At 35.6% G+C, this 18,463-nt stretch overlaps 1 protein-coding gene across 3 annotated transcripts; it reads right to left on the bottom strand.

The window, feature by feature from the left end:
* Positions 1-335: 335 nt before the first annotated feature.
* Positions 336-18,386, bottom strand: RSRC2 (arginine and serine rich coiled-coil 2). 3 transcript variants are annotated; one of them, XM_042909748.1, is made up of 10 exons: positions 18,244-18,386; positions 14,282-14,438; positions 12,887-12,930; positions 10,220-10,432; positions 8,963-9,166; positions 6,637-6,759; positions 4,530-4,609; positions 3,103-3,335; positions 2,557-2,646; positions 336-1,160 (listed from the first exon to the last, which is right to left on the bottom strand). In XM_042909748.1, exons 2-10 carry the CDS (start codon positions 14,360-14,362, stop codon positions 981-983), a joined length of 1,248 nt encoding a protein of 415 aa, XP_042765682.1. In that variant the 5' UTR covers positions 14,363-14,438; positions 18,244-18,386; the 3' UTR covers positions 336-980. The 3 variants fall into 3 exon arrangements, with proteins under 3 accessions (XP_042765682.1, XP_042765681.1, XP_042765683.1); XM_042909747.1 differs by having other exon boundaries at positions 10,220-10,410; positions 18,244-18,385; XM_042909749.1 differs by lacking the exon at positions 18,244-18,386 and adding an exon at positions 11,990-12,067 and having other exon boundaries at positions 14,282-14,329.
* Between the last annotated feature and the right edge of the window lie 77 nt (positions 18,387-18,463).

Raw genomic sequence — 18,463 nt, 5'->3', positions numbered from 1 at the left:
ACGAATTTTTCTAGGGAAAGGTGAAAATTATGACTTTGTACCAATAAAAGCAAATGAATTACAAGTTCTGCGGTTCTCCCCCTCCACCCTGTTTATGCCCTATTTAATTTAGTGACAAAGTAGTTTTCTAACATTTTAGTACTAGTGAAGACTTCAAAGGGATAATGAGCAAAGGGCATACCAAGAACTTGTTACAAGGCACTTTATTAAAATAAAAGTGCTTACATCCCTTTAACGTATTAATCTATTTCCTGAATAACATGGAATATTGAACAAATATTGTACACCAATTCTGTTCCTTAGAGTAGTAGGAAAACAGTATTAATGTTTGTTACTCCTCCCAACTTTTTACATTTTTGCTCACCATGGTATTGCCTAGAGCATATTTAACTGTTAAAAAAAAAAAAAAAAGGAATTTCTACCTAGTGTTCTCTAATAGCAATTGCAAAATGCTACAAAACCCATCAAACAAATTCAAATAAGAATTCCAGGTAACTTAAATTAACACCAGTTTTGAGAAAACCATTTTTATTATCATCACCACCCAGCTTATTTGTGCTGGATTATGTACCAAATGGCCAGATCTTCTAAAGAACATCTACATAACATTTCTTTCATGTTTCAAGAGATGAAAATAACTGTACAAGGTTAAGTACAAAAGTACACAAGACAGCGGACACGAAATATCCATGTATGAGATTTTATCCCACCTGCAGCTTTTATATATTTGAAAAGTAGAATTCATGAACTAAAAAATATTGTCCTTCTATAGTCCTGTCAAGTTTAATGGAAGTGTGTTTAACCTGATTACAACACTAACACCAGTATCACTGATCTGATATTTACAAAAAATCGTATTTTTCAATAAATTAAAGTCAATGCAACACCCATGCAAGCTAGAATGCTAGCTGTTTGGTGAACAAGGACCTGACATCAGAACCAGAAGTCTATAAAGTCCCAAACAGTAGGTCTGATCTTTTTCAAACTGCATCCATTCCTCGCATTGATGATGTGAAACCCAATCCCATTCCTCTTTGTGTGTGGGTCTGTGATCTTGCCATTTCATACTGAGCATCTAGATTTCTAAATACTTCTTCCTGTTGCTTCAAAGTCTTGTAACTTTCTTCATCAACTGAGCTACATCCAGCTTCATCTTCGCTCTAAACATCAGATAAAAAATATATTGTTAAAATTAACACAGATGAGAAAAAAGGTTTTTTCTCACTTGACAGTACTTATGATAAATCACATTTTTTAGGATATGGATTTGACCTTATTTAGCTCCCATTCATCCATTTAGCACGTATGAAGTACAAGGCAATGTTCTAAGTATTGGGAAGGACCAGGAGATATGCTATTTTAAAAAGGCAGGTGGGGGCGCCTGGGTGGCGCAGTCGGTTAAGCGTCCGACTTCAGCCAGGTCACGATCTCGCGGTCTGTGAGTTCGAGCCCCGCGTCAGGCTCTGGGCTGATGGCTCGGAGCCTGGAGCCTGTTTCCGATTCTGTGTCTCCCTCTCTCTCTGCCCCTCCCCCGTTCATGCTCTGTCTCTCTCTGTCCCAAAAATAAAAATAAAAAAAAAAAAAAATTTAAAAAAAAAAAAAAAAAAAAAAAAAGGCAGGTGAAGAGTGCCTGGGTGGTTCGGTCAGTTAAGCATCCGACTTCGGTTCAGGTCATGATCTCATGGCTTGTCAGTAGGAACCCCGCGCTGGGCTCTGTGCTGACAGCTCAGTCTGCAAACTGCTTCGCATTCTGTGTCTCCCTCTTGCTCTCTGCCCCTCCCCCGCTCATGCTGTGTCTCAAAATAAACATTGAAAAATTAAAAAAAAAGAAAAAAAAAAAAGCAGGTGAGACAGGACTATAAAGAAGTTGACATGTGAGAAGAAACCAAGAATGATGCAGGGACCTGAGGGAAGAAAAGGACAGGGAAAGCTAGCAGCAGATGCAAAGGTCCTCTGGCATTGTTCCAAAACAGCCAGTTCAGTGCAGCTTGCTTTAAGCCAAATATCCTTTCGATGAAAAAAACACATTCCCTTAAGTAATAATACCTGAGCATTTGTGAAGTTTTCCCAATCGTTATATTAAATCTAATACTGGACCTGTACATTTACACTTTACTCAGGAAAAAAAAAAATCTAAATAAAAACTTAAAACAAAAAAATCTATGTCTTAATTTAAAAAAACTCCCTGGAAATTTTAAAAATTAAGATTCTATTCCAAGTGCACTTAGCTTTTTTAAATGAGCATTTTTTTTTAGGCAAATTCATTACTTCCCATTTATAATTTCATTTTTATTTACTAAGTAAAGCTTACAATCTTAAAAATGGTTCATCTAAGGTATAAGCAAGTTATAATCAACATGTTAATTTAAATAGAATAATTTGTATTGTCAACTAACTAGTGATAACATAATTCTGTGAAATTAATCTGAAGAACATTAACAAGAAAGCATCAGAAAGAACCCAAAGTTGACACATTACTGAAATAACTTTTAGATGGAGGAACAATGTTAACCTGAAAATGTTAATATGAATTTTAATTCCAACCATGTAACTCACCTTAATACCCATTAGTTTCCTGAACTTGACATTTTGGTCCTTGTTTCCAAAATTCAATTTTTCCCATATTTCAGCAGACTGGGATTTGTCCTGTTAAGAAACACTCAACTTTTAGAATACATAAAATTTAGGTTCTCTTTTATCAGGTTACTAAATCTCTCTGTAAAAGAAACAACAGCATTTATGGCATTCTACCAATGGAGTTTATCATCATTATTTTAAGATTCTTATTACAATGTAATGAAACAAAGAACTAGAAGTACTTCACATTATATCCTTCATGGAAAAAACTTAAGCTAAGAAGCAGCTTCTTCACCCATTATAAATTTACAGGAATACTGTGTTTTTTTTTTTTTTGTTTTTTGTTTTTTCCTACAACTGGACTTAGATCATGCTTTTTCCAAAATTAAGTAACTGTGGTAAATTAAACTATTCCAATCAGGTTTGCAGAATAAACAACCCAAACCAATCCTTTCCAATCCACTGTTGCTCTGAACAACTACTTATTAGGTACAAATGACAATAAAGAGGAATTAAAGAACTTACCCCTTCTTTCTTGCCCTGCCAAAGCATTTTCCTTTTTTTCTCTTGTTCAGCAAATTTCATTGGATTCACAGCTGCTGGGTTGTAATAGCTAGGTACAGCTATTCCGGTCTCTGCCAAAGCTTTAGCCTGCAGGGCAGCCATCTGAGCTGCCATAGCTATCTGAGGGGTAACTTGCGTTCCCGATGCCAACAAGGCAGCAACATTGAGAACGGAACCTCCGGTGGCTGCAGCTGCTGAAGAGAAGGGAAGTACAGATTTCTAGACTAAGCAAAGCAAACCTCCTAACTTACAGCAGTGCATTTACATGTAAGAACTAATCTACAAAAAGGCAGAATATTTTCACCAAAATAAGGAAATGCATGTTAGTTTATAAAGCAGTTAACAGGTTAGGAAAAATTTACTGGACGTACTTTTAACATTTCCTGGATGTGATCCTTTATACATACTTTACATATCTGAAAATAGTAAGGATTCTACAAACAGTAAAAAGATTCATGATTTCAATGAAAATGAACTATGGTGCTTGTAGCTAACTTGTAACACAATAAAAACAGCCCAACATGGGGCTCGAACTCAGGAACCGTGAGATGACCTGAGCTGAAGTCAGATGCTGAACTAAGCCACCCAGGCACCCCTAAAAACTTTCATTTTTACAGTCTTTAAGCTTACAAAAGGATTTAAGACATTTATTTGAAACTCTTAAACGAGTATTTAAGATATTAAGGAAGACACACATAAAACAAATACTAAGCCCAAGTCCTATAAAGGTTAAATGCCATGCCTGGTGTTTCCATTTTAAGTGGTTGAGTCAGGAACTGCATCAATTTTCTATCAGTCCAGGATATAAGCTTAAAAAGCTCTCTCCATTACTAATATCGTGGCAATCCAGTTATGAAAGTTTTGAGGAAAATAACAATTTGTACAATTTAGGTAATTTCAAGAAGCACCAACTAACTAGAAATGTCAACAAAACAAAAAACACCTTCCAGATTACATTCCATACAACTCAACAAGCACTCTCTGATCATCTTCAATCAGGCAATGTTTGTGTTATGTCGAAAGTCTTGATTTCTTATCCAGGTTTAGCCATCATTTTATTAAACTGCATTTTCTCAAAAATCATGACTAAAAGACGCGCAGTACGGCTAAAGTTTAAACAAGAACAGTGACTATTCACTTGCCAAAATTACGTCCATCAACTAATTAAGAAACATATATGCACGAAGAAATTATGAGCTATGAAAGTTAACATCAAAAAGTAAGTTATCCACATTTCAGTAACATTGAACAAAACAAACGAAGCAAGGTTTACCGTGCACTGCTGGCTAGCAAAGATCACGGGTGATTTGCTTCCATTATTTTTCTGAATTTTTCAAATTTTCTATAAGGAAATGCCATACACTTCCATAATAAAGAAAATAAATTACCTGCAGCTATTTCTTGTTGTTTTTGTTTTTCAACCATTTCTTTTTCTCGCTGTTCTTGTAATTTCTTTGCCCTTTCCAACCTGTCAATAACAATTGCAATGAATTTAAAATAACGCTCAATATAAAACCATTATTTATCTTTGTACTTCTCCACACGTACAGACACGAGACAATATAGAATTTTAAATTAAATTTAACACATTGGTATCTGAATATGGGAAAAAAAAGCATTCGTTCTGAACATATCAGCCACAGTTAAAAGAACTATTTCAGTATTTGTTTTAAACATTTTTAAATTCACGGAACAACCAAAAACTGGAATAGTTTTTACACACAGTTCTCACGGAGAGTATTTTGAAAAAATAAAAATTATTCAGTCTTGAACTGGAAACATGAAACATAAATTCATCTCCAAATGAAAGAAAAACAGGTTCTGGTTCACTCTAAATTCACTAATACATACATATACTAAACGTGCTGTCAAGCCAGTATCTATTTCTTATATAGCGAGTTGTAAGTAATATCATCTTCATGAGTTCCTGAAAGAGAAGACTCTTTTCTTCAAAGGATTACTGATTTCCCAATCATAAGTTAAAAGCCACCCCTTCCTCCTTCAATTTGGTATAAAAGGACAAAAATTAGGGAAAAGATTTTGTTTCGGGGTACTACAAGTAGTAAAATACAGTGATAGCAAATGGGCATTCACTTTAGCAATTGCTAAAATTTACATTACGTGAATATAACAATCTATAATTTTATTCCCATTTATTGATCACATATGCAACAAAGAAACAGTACAGACTTGATTTTGTGCTTGGGGATAAAAGTTTCTGATTAGGGATAACATTAAAATGTTGGTCCACATATGTGAAAAATATTTTCAAATGAGTTTAAACATTTCGTCCTTATTTTTTAAAAAAGGAACAACAACGGTCTACATACTACAGTTTCTTATTAACCAAAGATTTCCCTTCAAACTTCAAATTAGCCAAAGAGCAATCTGGTATTCTGAAAAAAGTTATTTCATATAAATTTATCTGAAAATCACTAAGCAGATTATTTAAGTCAAAATAGTTTTAGATGCTAGAAACAGCTTCAAAAGTAATAAAAGCCCCAAATTAAAACACACCCAACTTAGTAAGAATACAGGGCTTAAAAAAATACTGGCCAGGCTTAATCGGCTATTCTTTATAGATTAGTTCAATACTATTATAAATTACTTCTTCATTTCGTTGATTTTAGTTTCAGGAAGAAAATATAATTGACTATTATTGGTTGCATATTTAAAATGGCCATTGCAGGTTGGAATTAACACCATTCACTAAGGTGAATGGAATGAAGAAGGGGCGAGCTCACACCTTTGCTGCTGCTGCTGTTCAGCTGGAGTTTCTGCCAGGCTGGGTTCACAGGGCAGCAGCCCATCAGGTTACATTGTGATAACTGTATTTTTGTAATGAAAAAAAAAAATACAAACTCAATTTCATAAGGAAAAAAACCCCCAAATCAAAAGTATAGTCTTCAGAATATGGGAAAACCTGCAAACAAGCACTTGGATTTTACTTTACTTCTTCCCTCTCTCTATAAGGCAGTTCTTTCAATGATTTTGCACGTTTTGGCCAGACAGCCCTACTGTGTGTCCCACAATTATCAGAACATCTTTGACGTTATTTCAAAATTAAACCATACAACAATCTCATGCTATCAGCAGTAAAATTTACAAGATCAAATAAATCACCTTGCAATGTTAAGCAATTTCAGAGGCGAAATTTAAGAGTTTTTGAATCAGACCTAAGATTTCTAAAGAGTTTCAATTGCAAACCAAAAATATTTAGAAGCCTAAATTTGAGAAAAATGAAACAGTTAATCACGAAGGGAAAAAAACAAACTGTTGCAGACATTGTAATCTCTCCAGTTGGACAAACTGGTAAATGTTTAAAATGAGAATTAACGAATTACTTACTTATGAGTTCTACATCACAGAGCTGGCACAATAGCATAGCTAGATTTAATCATTTAACTTATATGAAACCATTCACTTTGTCCACACAATTGAGTATCTACTTCCAGTTGAAAAAATGAAAAACACATCAATAGAAAACATACGAACCTCCTAGCTAAAGCTTCTTGTGCATCCATTGCTGTGTTTCTGCCTCTGAAGGGAGGTGGACTGGGAGTTCGGCTTAAACTTCTGCTAAATCTTCTTGGTTTTTCAATTCTCTTCTTTCTATCTCTGTGATAAATCATATTTCACATGTTGCAATACAGCCAAGTAATAATAATTACCTCACTTAATCAAAACCAATTATATTTACATGGGTACCAAACCGTAGATAATGTACTTCAAACCCTTTCCTCTCCACCTCTGCCCTACAGCTTCCACAAGGTATCAAGGTTCCCTGAATGTGCTGCTAGTTTTCTGCAAGTTCATTTAACCATCCCAGTTACAGACATTTAGAATGTTTCCAGTCTTTTGCTCTTACAGTGTTACAAAGATAAACTTTATACTGTTATTTTATGCTTACATAAGTGAATACATAGGATAAATCCCTAGTAGCAAGATCCATAGTTTAAATGTTCCTAGTATTTTAATCTACAATGAATTAGTTCATAAATGTTAAAAATCCAAAGCACATTATCAGAACAAAAGAATTAGGAAAATTAAAGATTAAAAATAAAACAAAAAACAGGCAGCGATCAGAGTGGAGTAACAGTGGCCAAAACTAGAATTGCCATTAAAAAAAAAAAAAAAAAAAAAAAAAGCTAGAAATGCCATAAATAATGGCCTGTATTGCCCAAATGGCGAATAAAAATTATGGTAGTTAATGGTGAAATCCATTTACCCTAAATTCACTAAACCTCCTAACTGGTAAAGTTCAAATTAGTAACCTATTACAAACTAAAACTACTGATATACTGAAATGCCTGGGTAGCTCAGTTGGTTAAGCATCCAACTTCAGCTCAGGTCTCACAGCTTGGGAATTTCAGCCCCATATCTGGCTCTGTGCTGACAGCTAGGAGCCTGGATCCTGCTCTTAGGGTTCTGTGTCTCCCTCTCTCTCCACCCCTCCCTTGCTTGTGTTCTCTTTCTCTCTCTCTCAAAAATAAACATTAAAAAAAAAAAGCTGAGGGGCGCCTGGGTGGCTCAGTCGGTTAAGCGGCCGACTTCGGCTCAGGTCATGATCTCGCGGTCCGTGAGTTCGAGCCCCGCGTCAGGCTCTGTGCTGACAGCTCAGAGCCTGGAGCCTGTTTCAGATTCTGTGTCTCCCTCTCTCTCTGGCCCTCCCCCTTTCATGCTCTGTCTCTCTCTCAAAAATAAATAAAAAATGTTAAAAAAAAAATTAAAAAAAAAAAAAAAAAAAAAAGCTGATATAGTGATCAAAAGTGATAAACCAAGTTACTGTAATAAGCACAGTCTACTTTTACCTGTATTTCAGTCTTTACAGACTTGAGCAGTAAGCTAATAAAAAAGCTTTTTCTATTACTTTAACATCAGGACCTCTGCATATACGTACACTATTAATAACTGCCATATGTAAATATAATTATAAATATATCCTCTGAATATTTACATTTTTTCTCTTGTGCTTTAAAAAATTTTTTTCTATTTTATTTTAGAGAAAATGGGGGGAGGGGCAGAGGGAGAGAATCCCAAGCAGGTTCCATGCTCAGCATGGAGCTGATGCTGGGATCGATCCCAAGACCCTGGGATCATGACCTGAGCCAATATCAAGAGTCAGGATGCTCATGTGACTGAGCCACCCAGGTGGCCCTTCTCTTATTTCACTTCCTGTCTCAACAAATTAAAGCCTCCCCTCAAACAAGTCAGGTTTGAATAAGCTCATCTTTCTGAATGTCTGAGATAGCATATAGAGTATGGTGGGTTAAGCACTCGTATTCAGACACACTTGGGACTTGGTCCTGACAGTACTATTTAATAACTGTATCATTTGAGGCTTCCTAGACAAGTTACTTAAGGTTAAGTCCAATGGTCTGAATTCACAAAACAATTGTTTTGCTACTATGATTTTAATGGGACTATTCCTACCTACACTTCACAGAGTATCTGATTAAATGAGTATACGTAAGAATGCTATGCAAATGTTCAGGTTTGTTCTTTATTCGTCAGAATGTGATAAAAAAAAATTTTTTTTTATGTTTATTTATTTTCATAAGGAGAGATGGAGACAATCTCCCGCAGTGATGGTGGGGAGCCCAATATGGGGCTCGAACCCATGAACCACGAAATCATGACCTGAGATGAAACCAAGACTCAGATGCTTAACCAAGTGAGCCATGCAGGCGCCCCATGATCAATATATTTTATAACTCTAAATAAAATTCTGATCCACAATTTTGATGTTTTCATAGCGAGAGAAGATGAACAGACCCTGTGAGGGACCTATCTAATTTTATTCATGATCATGACTACTTACCGACTTCTACTCCTTGTCCTACTCCTGCTTCTGCTTCTATGCCTGTGTCTTGATCTTGAACGGGACCGAGATCGGATCCGACGTTTTCTTTCCCGGCTTCTGGATCTTGATTTCTTCCTCTCTCTGCTTCTGGATCTTGACTTCTTCCGCTCCCTACTCCTGGATCGAGACTTCTTCCGCTCTCTGCTTCTACTACGATGACGCCTAAAAATAAAGCCCACAAATTTGTAGTTACTTAGAGAAGTATCTTTTCAAACTACAGACATTATGAATTATCTACCATGTGTGCTGTCAAATCAGGCTATAAACTACTCTGTATTGTATATAGAAAGGATAATTGAAGCTTTTAATGAAGGAAGTTACAACAAATGGGCCTTTATTCTTGTTTGATGATGCCTCAGAGGGAACACAGTAAAGCTGTAACATGCCAAAAATGCAATGCATCCTACCCCAACTTAAGATTCTGTTTAATAGTTTAAAGTCTACTATTGCCTCATTGGAGTATTTATGCAACTTAAAGATGACAAGTTAATCTATTACTGAAAAATTCTGACCCAGTTTGATACCACCTATTTCCACAAACTCCAAACATGATGTTAAACACTGCTTCTTAAAGCAAAATTCCCACAAATTTCAGCCATGACCCAGTCTCTAAAAAAAACCTTTTCACCTATACCACACAGTATCAGCAAATTCTACACCAACAATGTAAAAGGATCATTTTATTGGCTTAAACATAGTTCAGCTATGTAACTTTTTAACTACAAGAAACAGATAAATTACAAAATTAAAAACAAACAAACAAACAAAAAGCACTTCACTAACTGAATGTGTGAATCATCATCATCCTTTACCCCCCCCCCGTCTTGGACACCATTTTTGCCTTTATCTGGTAACAATGTCCCAAAGATTTCGGCAACTAATGGACATCAGTAGGCAAGAGAAGAGGTCAAGTTAGCAAACACATGTATTTTCTTCTCCTTCCATGTTTGAGAGAGAGCACACATATGTGTGAGAATCCCCAAGTAGGCTCCTCCCTGTCAGTGCAGAGCCTGACGTGGAGTTCAAACTCACTAACCATGAGATCATGATCTGAGCTAAAATCAAGAATTGCTCAACTGACCAAGCCACCCAGATGCCCCACCAAATATACGTATTTTCTAATTAAGACTGTTTGGGTATTGCTGGATTAATGAGAAGCTTTACGTAACATAGCTCTACGGATGGCAGTCACTTATAAATGCCCAAACTACTTACCTTTCACGAGACCTAGATCTTGAGTGACTTCTGCCTCTTGATGACTTTCTTTCTTTGCGTTTGTGTCTGTCCTCGCCATTTTCAGATGAATTTAGTCGTTCTCTTCCTTTATCAGAAGAATGTTCTTTGTCATTATGTTCCTCAGACTTGTGTTTCTTAGATGATTTATCTTTGGATTCATGTCTTCTTGCCTGTTTTAAGAAGAAGTTGGTTCTTTCAGGAAAATAGTGCAACAAAGAGAGTTAGTATGGGTATCAGTAGACAAAAATGTTGAGATGCAACATTAGTAACCTTAGGAGTGTGTGGCAAATAAAAAAATGATCTAGTTTCACATCACCCAATGTTGCAGATGAATACTACTAATCTTTGTCTTTATAAATCCCCCAAATGCAGTTTCCTCCCCAAATTAACACAATTAAAACAATGATTTTCAATGTTGAAATAATATTGAAAAACCATCATTATCAGAAAAAAGGATTCCCTGATGTTTCTTTTTTTATCTAAAAGAGTAGGGAGATACACATCAAAGCTTTCAAAATTTTCCAATAAACCTTTTAGAGAAACAAACCACATACACATATACACATCAACTTCTAAAACCAGAGTACATATCATTTACGTTTAAAAACAGTAACAAAGATGATCAGGACACAAAGAAATGCACCAGAAAACGCATTTCAATTAGGTAGCTAAATAAGATTACTCTTACTAATTATTAGTATTTTCTGCAATTTAAGTTACTTTACGCAGAGTTGAAGTGTCCTTTTTAAAGCTATACTGCCACATTCTCTCTAAAAGACGGCTCTTGGTTTTTCTCCCAATGTCTAAACTGTGATGCAATCACTTTTCATCTTGCAATATCCCAACGGGCTTGGAGTTCTATTACATTTCATGTACCTAGGGTAGAAAATGGCAACCGTATCTGTTTTAATTTTTACAAAATCAAACTAGGCATAATATAATTAACCCCTACACCATTATACAATACCTACTTTCCCCATACTCTGAAAGATTTAAAACCAAGGCTTTTGCTTTCACAAAATAGGCATTCAGAGACCGAGCTAAAATTAATTGCATGATCAAGTCTCCATCCTACACTCACACACCAAATTAGGAAGTGATAAACATTAGATCTCCTCACATTAAGTTGTCAAACCCATCTTTTAGGTAAGGCTTAAAATCCCAGACATCTCAGAATCACAATTTTAAAGCTGGAAGGAAATTCAGATGGTCTAAATTCCCCTTACTGTAAGTATGACTATACTAAGATCTAAGGTCACAAAGCTACATGGTAGCAGCTGAACCCAGACCCCATGTTCTTCTGATGCCCAGGACACTGCTTTTCTACCACAACAGGACACTTATCTCATGTTTCCCAAACAGGCCATAGCATGTTTCTTTCCACTCAAGATTAACTTTTCTTAAAAACAAAAAACTTGGCCAAACATTTTGGAACATGCATGATATATCTGAAAAGAATCATAGTAAGTTAATATTTTGCAGAAAAACAAGAGACCTGGAGACACACCTAAATTTTACTTTCATTGCCAGTTCTCTATAATATGAACTTATAAAAGTTATTTCCTTGATTTTGCCATATAGTGGCAAACTGGAAAAGCTTTAAATGGTTCAACTTCCAAAGGTTTTAGAGTTTATTTCAATCCAGGTTTCCAAACATAACATTACTATTAAAAAAAAAAAAACATTAAAACCCTTAACTGATTTAAGATATACTTAAGGGAAATAGGAGTTTGAATGACTAATAGTTACCTTATCATGAAGTAGGCTTATTATTTTGCTATCTGAGTCTGCAGCGTCTTCAGTTCAGTCTCTTCGCGCATTAGCACGCTGAGTATGATTTATTATAGAAATGTTATCATGTGAGCTAAACAAAATAGTCATTTTCACAAAAACTCTCCTAAATTAAAAATTTAACAGAGCTTCCATTAGGGGAAGAGGTGAAGTCCCTGCCCACGTTTTTTTTTTTTTTTTAGGAGTCCCTTGCCCAGCCCCCATAAGATTCTTCTCCTCCCTTTTTGGCTCCTACTTCTGTTCTTCCTTGTTGGCTCATCCCTTGTCTTCTCAGGTGGGTGAGCAAGTTAACTCCTCTGCAATACAGCTGCTGTCTTTTTTCCTCAAGTTTTGCTGTCACCGCCACCTTTCCAGCTGTCCCTCACAGACCCTTTTACTTCAAAATTCAATACTACTTTTAGGGAAACTGAACTGGTTTGCTAATGAAAAGAGGACTCTCGTTACCTTCCATAAAGAAAAAGTAGCCCACGGATCTCTAGGATATTGCTACTTAAAGATGATTGCTATTTAAAAATCCTGAGCAGTCGTCAGGCATAAGGAGACTCGGGACCTCAGATTAATGGAAGCTCTGTGTGACAGGCCTAAAAAAACCAATTATAATCTTCATATGAAATTTTTATTGTGAATATTTTCACAACATAATAAAATTAATAATTTTTGAATGAACTTTTCATATAAACAACTATCTTCTTGAACAATGATGAATCCATATCATGCTTATTTTATAACCCAATTAACCTTTTAAATTTCAAGTTTTGGTACTTACCTTGATGAAATCATATATTCACACAAACATTTCTACCAGATATTTTACAAGAATTTTAAAGTGCCTATTCACTACAAAGTGTTAATTACCTCTTTGCTTCTGCTCCGGCTCCTGTGTTTTCTTCCTTCATTATCTGTAAACACATACAAAAGTTCACCATAAACAAAGATACAGAAATATCTCAAAAGCAAATTCTAACAGGTAAAAGACAATTTCCAGTCCTTCTTCCCCACCCTTTTTAAAGTAGGCTTCATGCCTTGTGTGGAGCCCAACATGGGGCTTAAACTCACCACCCTGAGATCAAGAGTCAGACCCTTAACAGACTCTAGCCCATTTTGCTTAATTAAAATTCTACTTACTTTCAAAGACTATTTTTTTATGGCAAGGTGGGATTATTCTAGTTAAGACTGTATGTATTTGAAACAAATCAAGCCATCTGTACAAACCAGATATAACTGAGAGTAAGCAAAAAAAAAAAAACCAAAAAAAACCAAAAAAACAAAAAAACAACAACCTCCATGACAAGTCAAAAACAGATACTGTCTTTCAGTTTGTCACAGACTCTTAATTTACAAAACATTCTGACTAGCCCATCTTGTTTTCCAGTCCACAGAAAATTTATAAAAGGGCTTAACAGAGGTACACAAGAAAAACAAAACAAGAATGCAAAAAAAAAAACAGGTTGAACTATATTTGGCTTAAGTGGTGAGAAGGGTGCTATAGTTTAGAATAATTTCCATTCAAAACTGATTTTAATACTGTACAGTTTCAAATATATATGTAAAAATATGTATCTGAACTATCTTATAGATAATTATCTGTGGGCACAAAGGATAAAAAACTAGAGCTCAGGTCTTAAAATTCTCTTAACTCATTACCATTCTACTTTTCACTTAACCTCTTCATTATGTAGCAGTACTAGTTAAAAAAAAAATATACAGCAAAACGTCACGCTTCCTATATCATATCAATCTATTCTTTTTCAGGTTAATGAGTAAGGAACATCTCAAAACGCCAAAATGTCTTGCTTCAGAAATATTCTAACATTAAATTAATCAAAACACAAGGTTAAACACCTTCTTGTATTGTATATCAAAGCATGTTAAAGAACTCCAGAAAAACATACCACTGCCCAGACCACAGCTTTCAAAAACATTTTCCCAATGTTGAAAAAATGAAATTTAAACATCTCAGGGTGGACAAATAATTACTGTGACACAAATAATTTTTGTGACACAAAAACACATTTTTGAAAAATATGTATATATTTGTCTTTGGAGAAGTTATAAATTTCTGCATGAAGACATTTATGCTTTTCATAATTAAAAAATTCTCCAGAAAATCACCAATGTACTTTTATTCATTTCTCAACTGGGGGAAAAAAACATTAATTGTATCAAAAACTAAATGTATGTTTTACACACACATCTAAATGGATTATAACAAATGCTGATAGTGGTAGTTACAGTTCCAACAACTCATACCTGACTTTCGTTTTCTTTCTCTTGACCTTGATCGTGATCTTGAGTAATGATGTTTTGAGGCTCTAGGAGAAATAGATACATCTGACTGCTCTTTTTTCTTATCTCTATCTGGGGATGTCTTTTCTGGGGCTAGTCCATCTCGCTCTGTGTCACTAGCCTAGAAGTTTAAAGAAAAATGATTATAAGTTCTTAATTACATTTAAAATATTCCAATTTCTTAAAAGAAAGGGAGGGAAAAGAATGATCCTTGAGTTAAAAAAAATCAGTAAATCAGAAGGCTAATTTCTAAGTACCTATTCGTTGTGCCTGATAAACCTAAATAAATTGAAATGACTAACCCAGTAACAAAGATATATATGATTAGACTGATGTCTTTAACTTTAAAAAATCCTTATTTTCATAACTTTAAAAACAATGGGGGAAGGGGAAGAAGAGGGCTCCAAGTATTTTCAAAGAACATACATTCAAACAGAAAAAATACAGACCATTTCAGATTTGTGAAGTCATTTACCTGACTTTACCAATAATGCTTATTTTAAAATAGCATACACTAAAAAAGCATTTAAAATAAGTTGGTAAAAGTTAGAGACTCAAGTCTGAAAATCTAAGAAAACAGCAGAGAGAATGCTTCTAGATTATAAAAGAATAAACAGAAAATTAACTTACCTATCTGAGAACCCAATCTTAATTTCATTAACCCTCTTTAATGAAAACAGCCCCCTGGCACAGTGCTGCTGCAAAATATGGTCTGCCTCTCCTCACATATGCTCTGGGCTATGGAAACATTAAGTTGTTTCTGCTTTAAAGCATTTTATAAATTTTCACAATGCAATTAAAAAAAAAATTAAATTGTACGTATACTTTCCAAAGAGTCCTGACTTAGATTTTTTCATCTAAATATCAGTTTTGTTTTCCAGTTTATAGAAGGCAATTTCACCTGCCTTGCTCATCATAACAAACTACTCAGCAGAGCAATCAAACAAATGAATTCTTGTTACTAATTTCCAGTTAAAAAAAGTATTTCTGTGGCTGTTTAACTGTGCAGTCCAAATTACAAACAGCAGCATCATACAAAAAAGACATTGATTTAAATGAGTCATAGAAAAAAGCTTCAAGAAGCTAAAACCTGAACTGTTCCCAAATCAGATTTTGATAAAAGGCAGGGGAAACCGTTTCAGTAGTATTCAGAAGGTGGACCACTTGGCCCTTGACCTAAGAATAGTTTTTACATTTTTAAAAAGATTAAGCAAGCAAGAAATGAGACAGAAACTGTATGTTGTCCACAATGTCTAGAATACTTACTACCATGGTCTTTACAGAAAAATCTGAATTGGATAAAAAGGGAATCACTATAAATTTTCAGCAGGAGGAAAAAAATCACATGACAATGAATTTCTCCTTCCTTTAGGAAGATTAGTCCACAAAACAAATGCCAAGTAAACTAAAAGGGGAGTAATTTAACAAATGAAGGGGGAGAAATTGCACTATTTCAACAACTATTTACTGAAGAGTCACAAATGTGCCAAACTCAATGCTAGACTCAAAGAATAAAATGCTAAAAGATTTACAAGCTTAGTTGGGATGAAAGACATAAATGTGTTAAGCCTCTGACAATGGTTTAAAAAAAAAAAAAGCAAACAAAGGAAACAACTAACTACTGGAGAGTTTCTTAGAATCATTCAAGGGTCTTGTCAGTTTTCTATGTATGGGTGATTTCTGGAATCATAAAATTTTTGTGGTGAAAGCTTTCATCGCATAGATTTGAGTTCAACTTTATCTTACAGCAAAGCTCCCCTAAGATGCTCTTTGTGCTCTACTTTCTAATAAATCAAGCTGTATCAATTAATCATGATTTTCACATTACCCATTTTCTTTTAATTCTCCTTCTCATCATTATCCTTATGGGCTACTTCAGAGATGTCTGTGATGTTAAGTGCTAATAAAGCTTACACTTGGTAAAACTGCAAAAACTTAAGCACTGCTATCACTTCTCTTGGGGGCATGCTGCAGAACCACTGGCACATGTCATTCACTTTTTCAGAGGTCATGACTAGAACTATAAACGACCTTTCCACGGAAAAATCAGCATCTAGCCCAGGTAGTACAGGTTTTCAGTCAAGTTTATTTACGTGCATCACAGAAGCCTGGCAATAGGGAAGTCAAATGCCCATGGCATAAGGGAAGACATCCAGTAATAGAAGCTATTAACTTATACCAAAAAGCCATTTTCATCTGTCAAACATATAGAACAAAAACCGTCCTAACACTAAACAGGTATGAATGATAGGTAGCCAGTTGGCCCTTATTTCCATGAGGCTATTTTATTTTATAGCAATAGCCTAATGAAAAGTATCCAAAAAAAAAACCCCCCAAAAACAAAAACAAAACCCAACTGAATAAAATTTCTCTGATAAGTTCTTAACTTTATTTCGATTTAGCAGAGAGGTACATAAAAAATCTTAAATGCTAATTGCAAAGCCGTCTTCTACTCTAGCATTTGCTTTTTCAGAAGGCCACCAGTTATCCTAACATTTTAATCTTTTTTTAAACCCTAACAACGCTCAAGACCAAGTACACAAATCTTTTTCCAGTGCAAAGAAGGTACAGTGAATCTAATACTAGGCCACTTCTCCAGGGGACTGTGTCTTTTTATTGAACGAGGCACTGCAGGTCCAAATGTTTGAAATGGCTTCGTTTTTAAATTTGAGCCCAAGTAAAACAATGCTATTCTTTATTTAAAGTACCTTAAGGGGCCCAAAACACTAAACAAAGGAAAACATTACATCGATTAGTTGCACAAATATAAAAAAAGGCTTCCAGTTGTTTGAAACCTTATCAAAAATTGGTTAATTCAATTAGGCATTGGAGGAGGGGAGTGCAGAAACCATCCTAATTCCAGAAACCCTAATTTTTATAAAAGAGCAAACAAAAAATTTTTGTTATGATTATAGCCCTACTTGTTTTCGAAAAGGAGTAAACAGAACTTTTCTTTCCAGTGGAAAGGAATACAAAATGCTTGCATTTTTTTTTTTTTTTAACAGTTTCAGTAAAAATGAAGTAATCACAATAACGCGATCCACCAGAATTGGGCATCTTATACTCAAAAGCAGCCTTTTTTTTTTTTTTAAAGCACCATTGTTCTTATTTAAAATTAAACGGGTCAACGCAGGGTTCTTAAATTTAAAGAAACAACAGCAATAATAAGGCTTTATTATAATGCTTTTCAAAGACTTCAAAATGATTACATCACGAGCCTCTTCGGAAACAGAACAATCAGAAATCGTAGCTCCAAAGCCTTCCCGTAATTAAGCCGATTTTTTTTTTTTTTTTTACTCCTTTTGAGCATTTTCCTCTGGTCCTTACTAAAAACAGATTAAGGTTTTAACAGGAGAAACACTAATCGAAATTATGCAACTAGAATCTTACTGAGCGTAAGCAAAAAAAACCCAAACCAAACCAAAATAAAACCCCCAAACCAAAAAAACCTGCTATGACTCTTTTCCCATTCTATCCACTACAGACAACGCCTTTTTGACCTAATACTTTTCCAAGACCCTCGCGCCCCCCCCCCCCCCCGCATGCTTTTTTCTCTCCTCCCCAGCCCTTCCCCAACACGGACATAAATTCCCAAGCCCTAATGGAACTCAATATAAACCACTAACAATGAGTAAGCTAAACTGGACGCCGGTCCGTGGGTCAGAAAGAATACAGGGCTGGAAAAAAGATGAGGAAAGTTCTGGAAAAAAAAAAAAAAAGACACTCCCTGAGGCTCCCCACCCCCATCGACACCGCCTCATTTCCCCCTCCCTACAGCAGGCAGCCATGATGGCGGGCGCAGAAAAAGGCCGCGGCGCCATTTTGTCCACACACACGCGCGGACAACAGCTCTGGGAGCCGTTCACCCACTCTTTGGGGAGTAGCAGAAAAACATCCCCGGCTTTAAACCCAGAGTTGGCACCTACCGCCATAGTCCAGAGTCCTTGCCGCTAGTGCGGCGCCTCCAGTTGCCGCTCTCAACAGTACCGGCCGACCCGACGCTTCGCCACAGACTAAATCGCTCGCGCGAGAGACCCGGATGGCACAAAGGGGGATGAGGCCCGGTGCGTCGCACAGCTTGCTGGGAAAAAAAAAAAAAAATGGGTGGTGATAAGAGTCTCTATAGCAACGTGTTTGGAAGAGGTG

This window comes from Panthera leo, chromosome D3 (genome assembly GCF_018350215.1).
Source record: "Panthera leo isolate Ple1 chromosome D3, P.leo_Ple1_pat1.1, whole genome shotgun sequence".
Taxonomy (NCBI): Eukaryota; Metazoa; Chordata; class Mammalia; order Carnivora; family Felidae; genus Panthera; species Panthera leo.
Note: the sequence above shows the minus strand (reverse complement) of the source record. Positions and strands in the feature narration are given on the sequence as shown.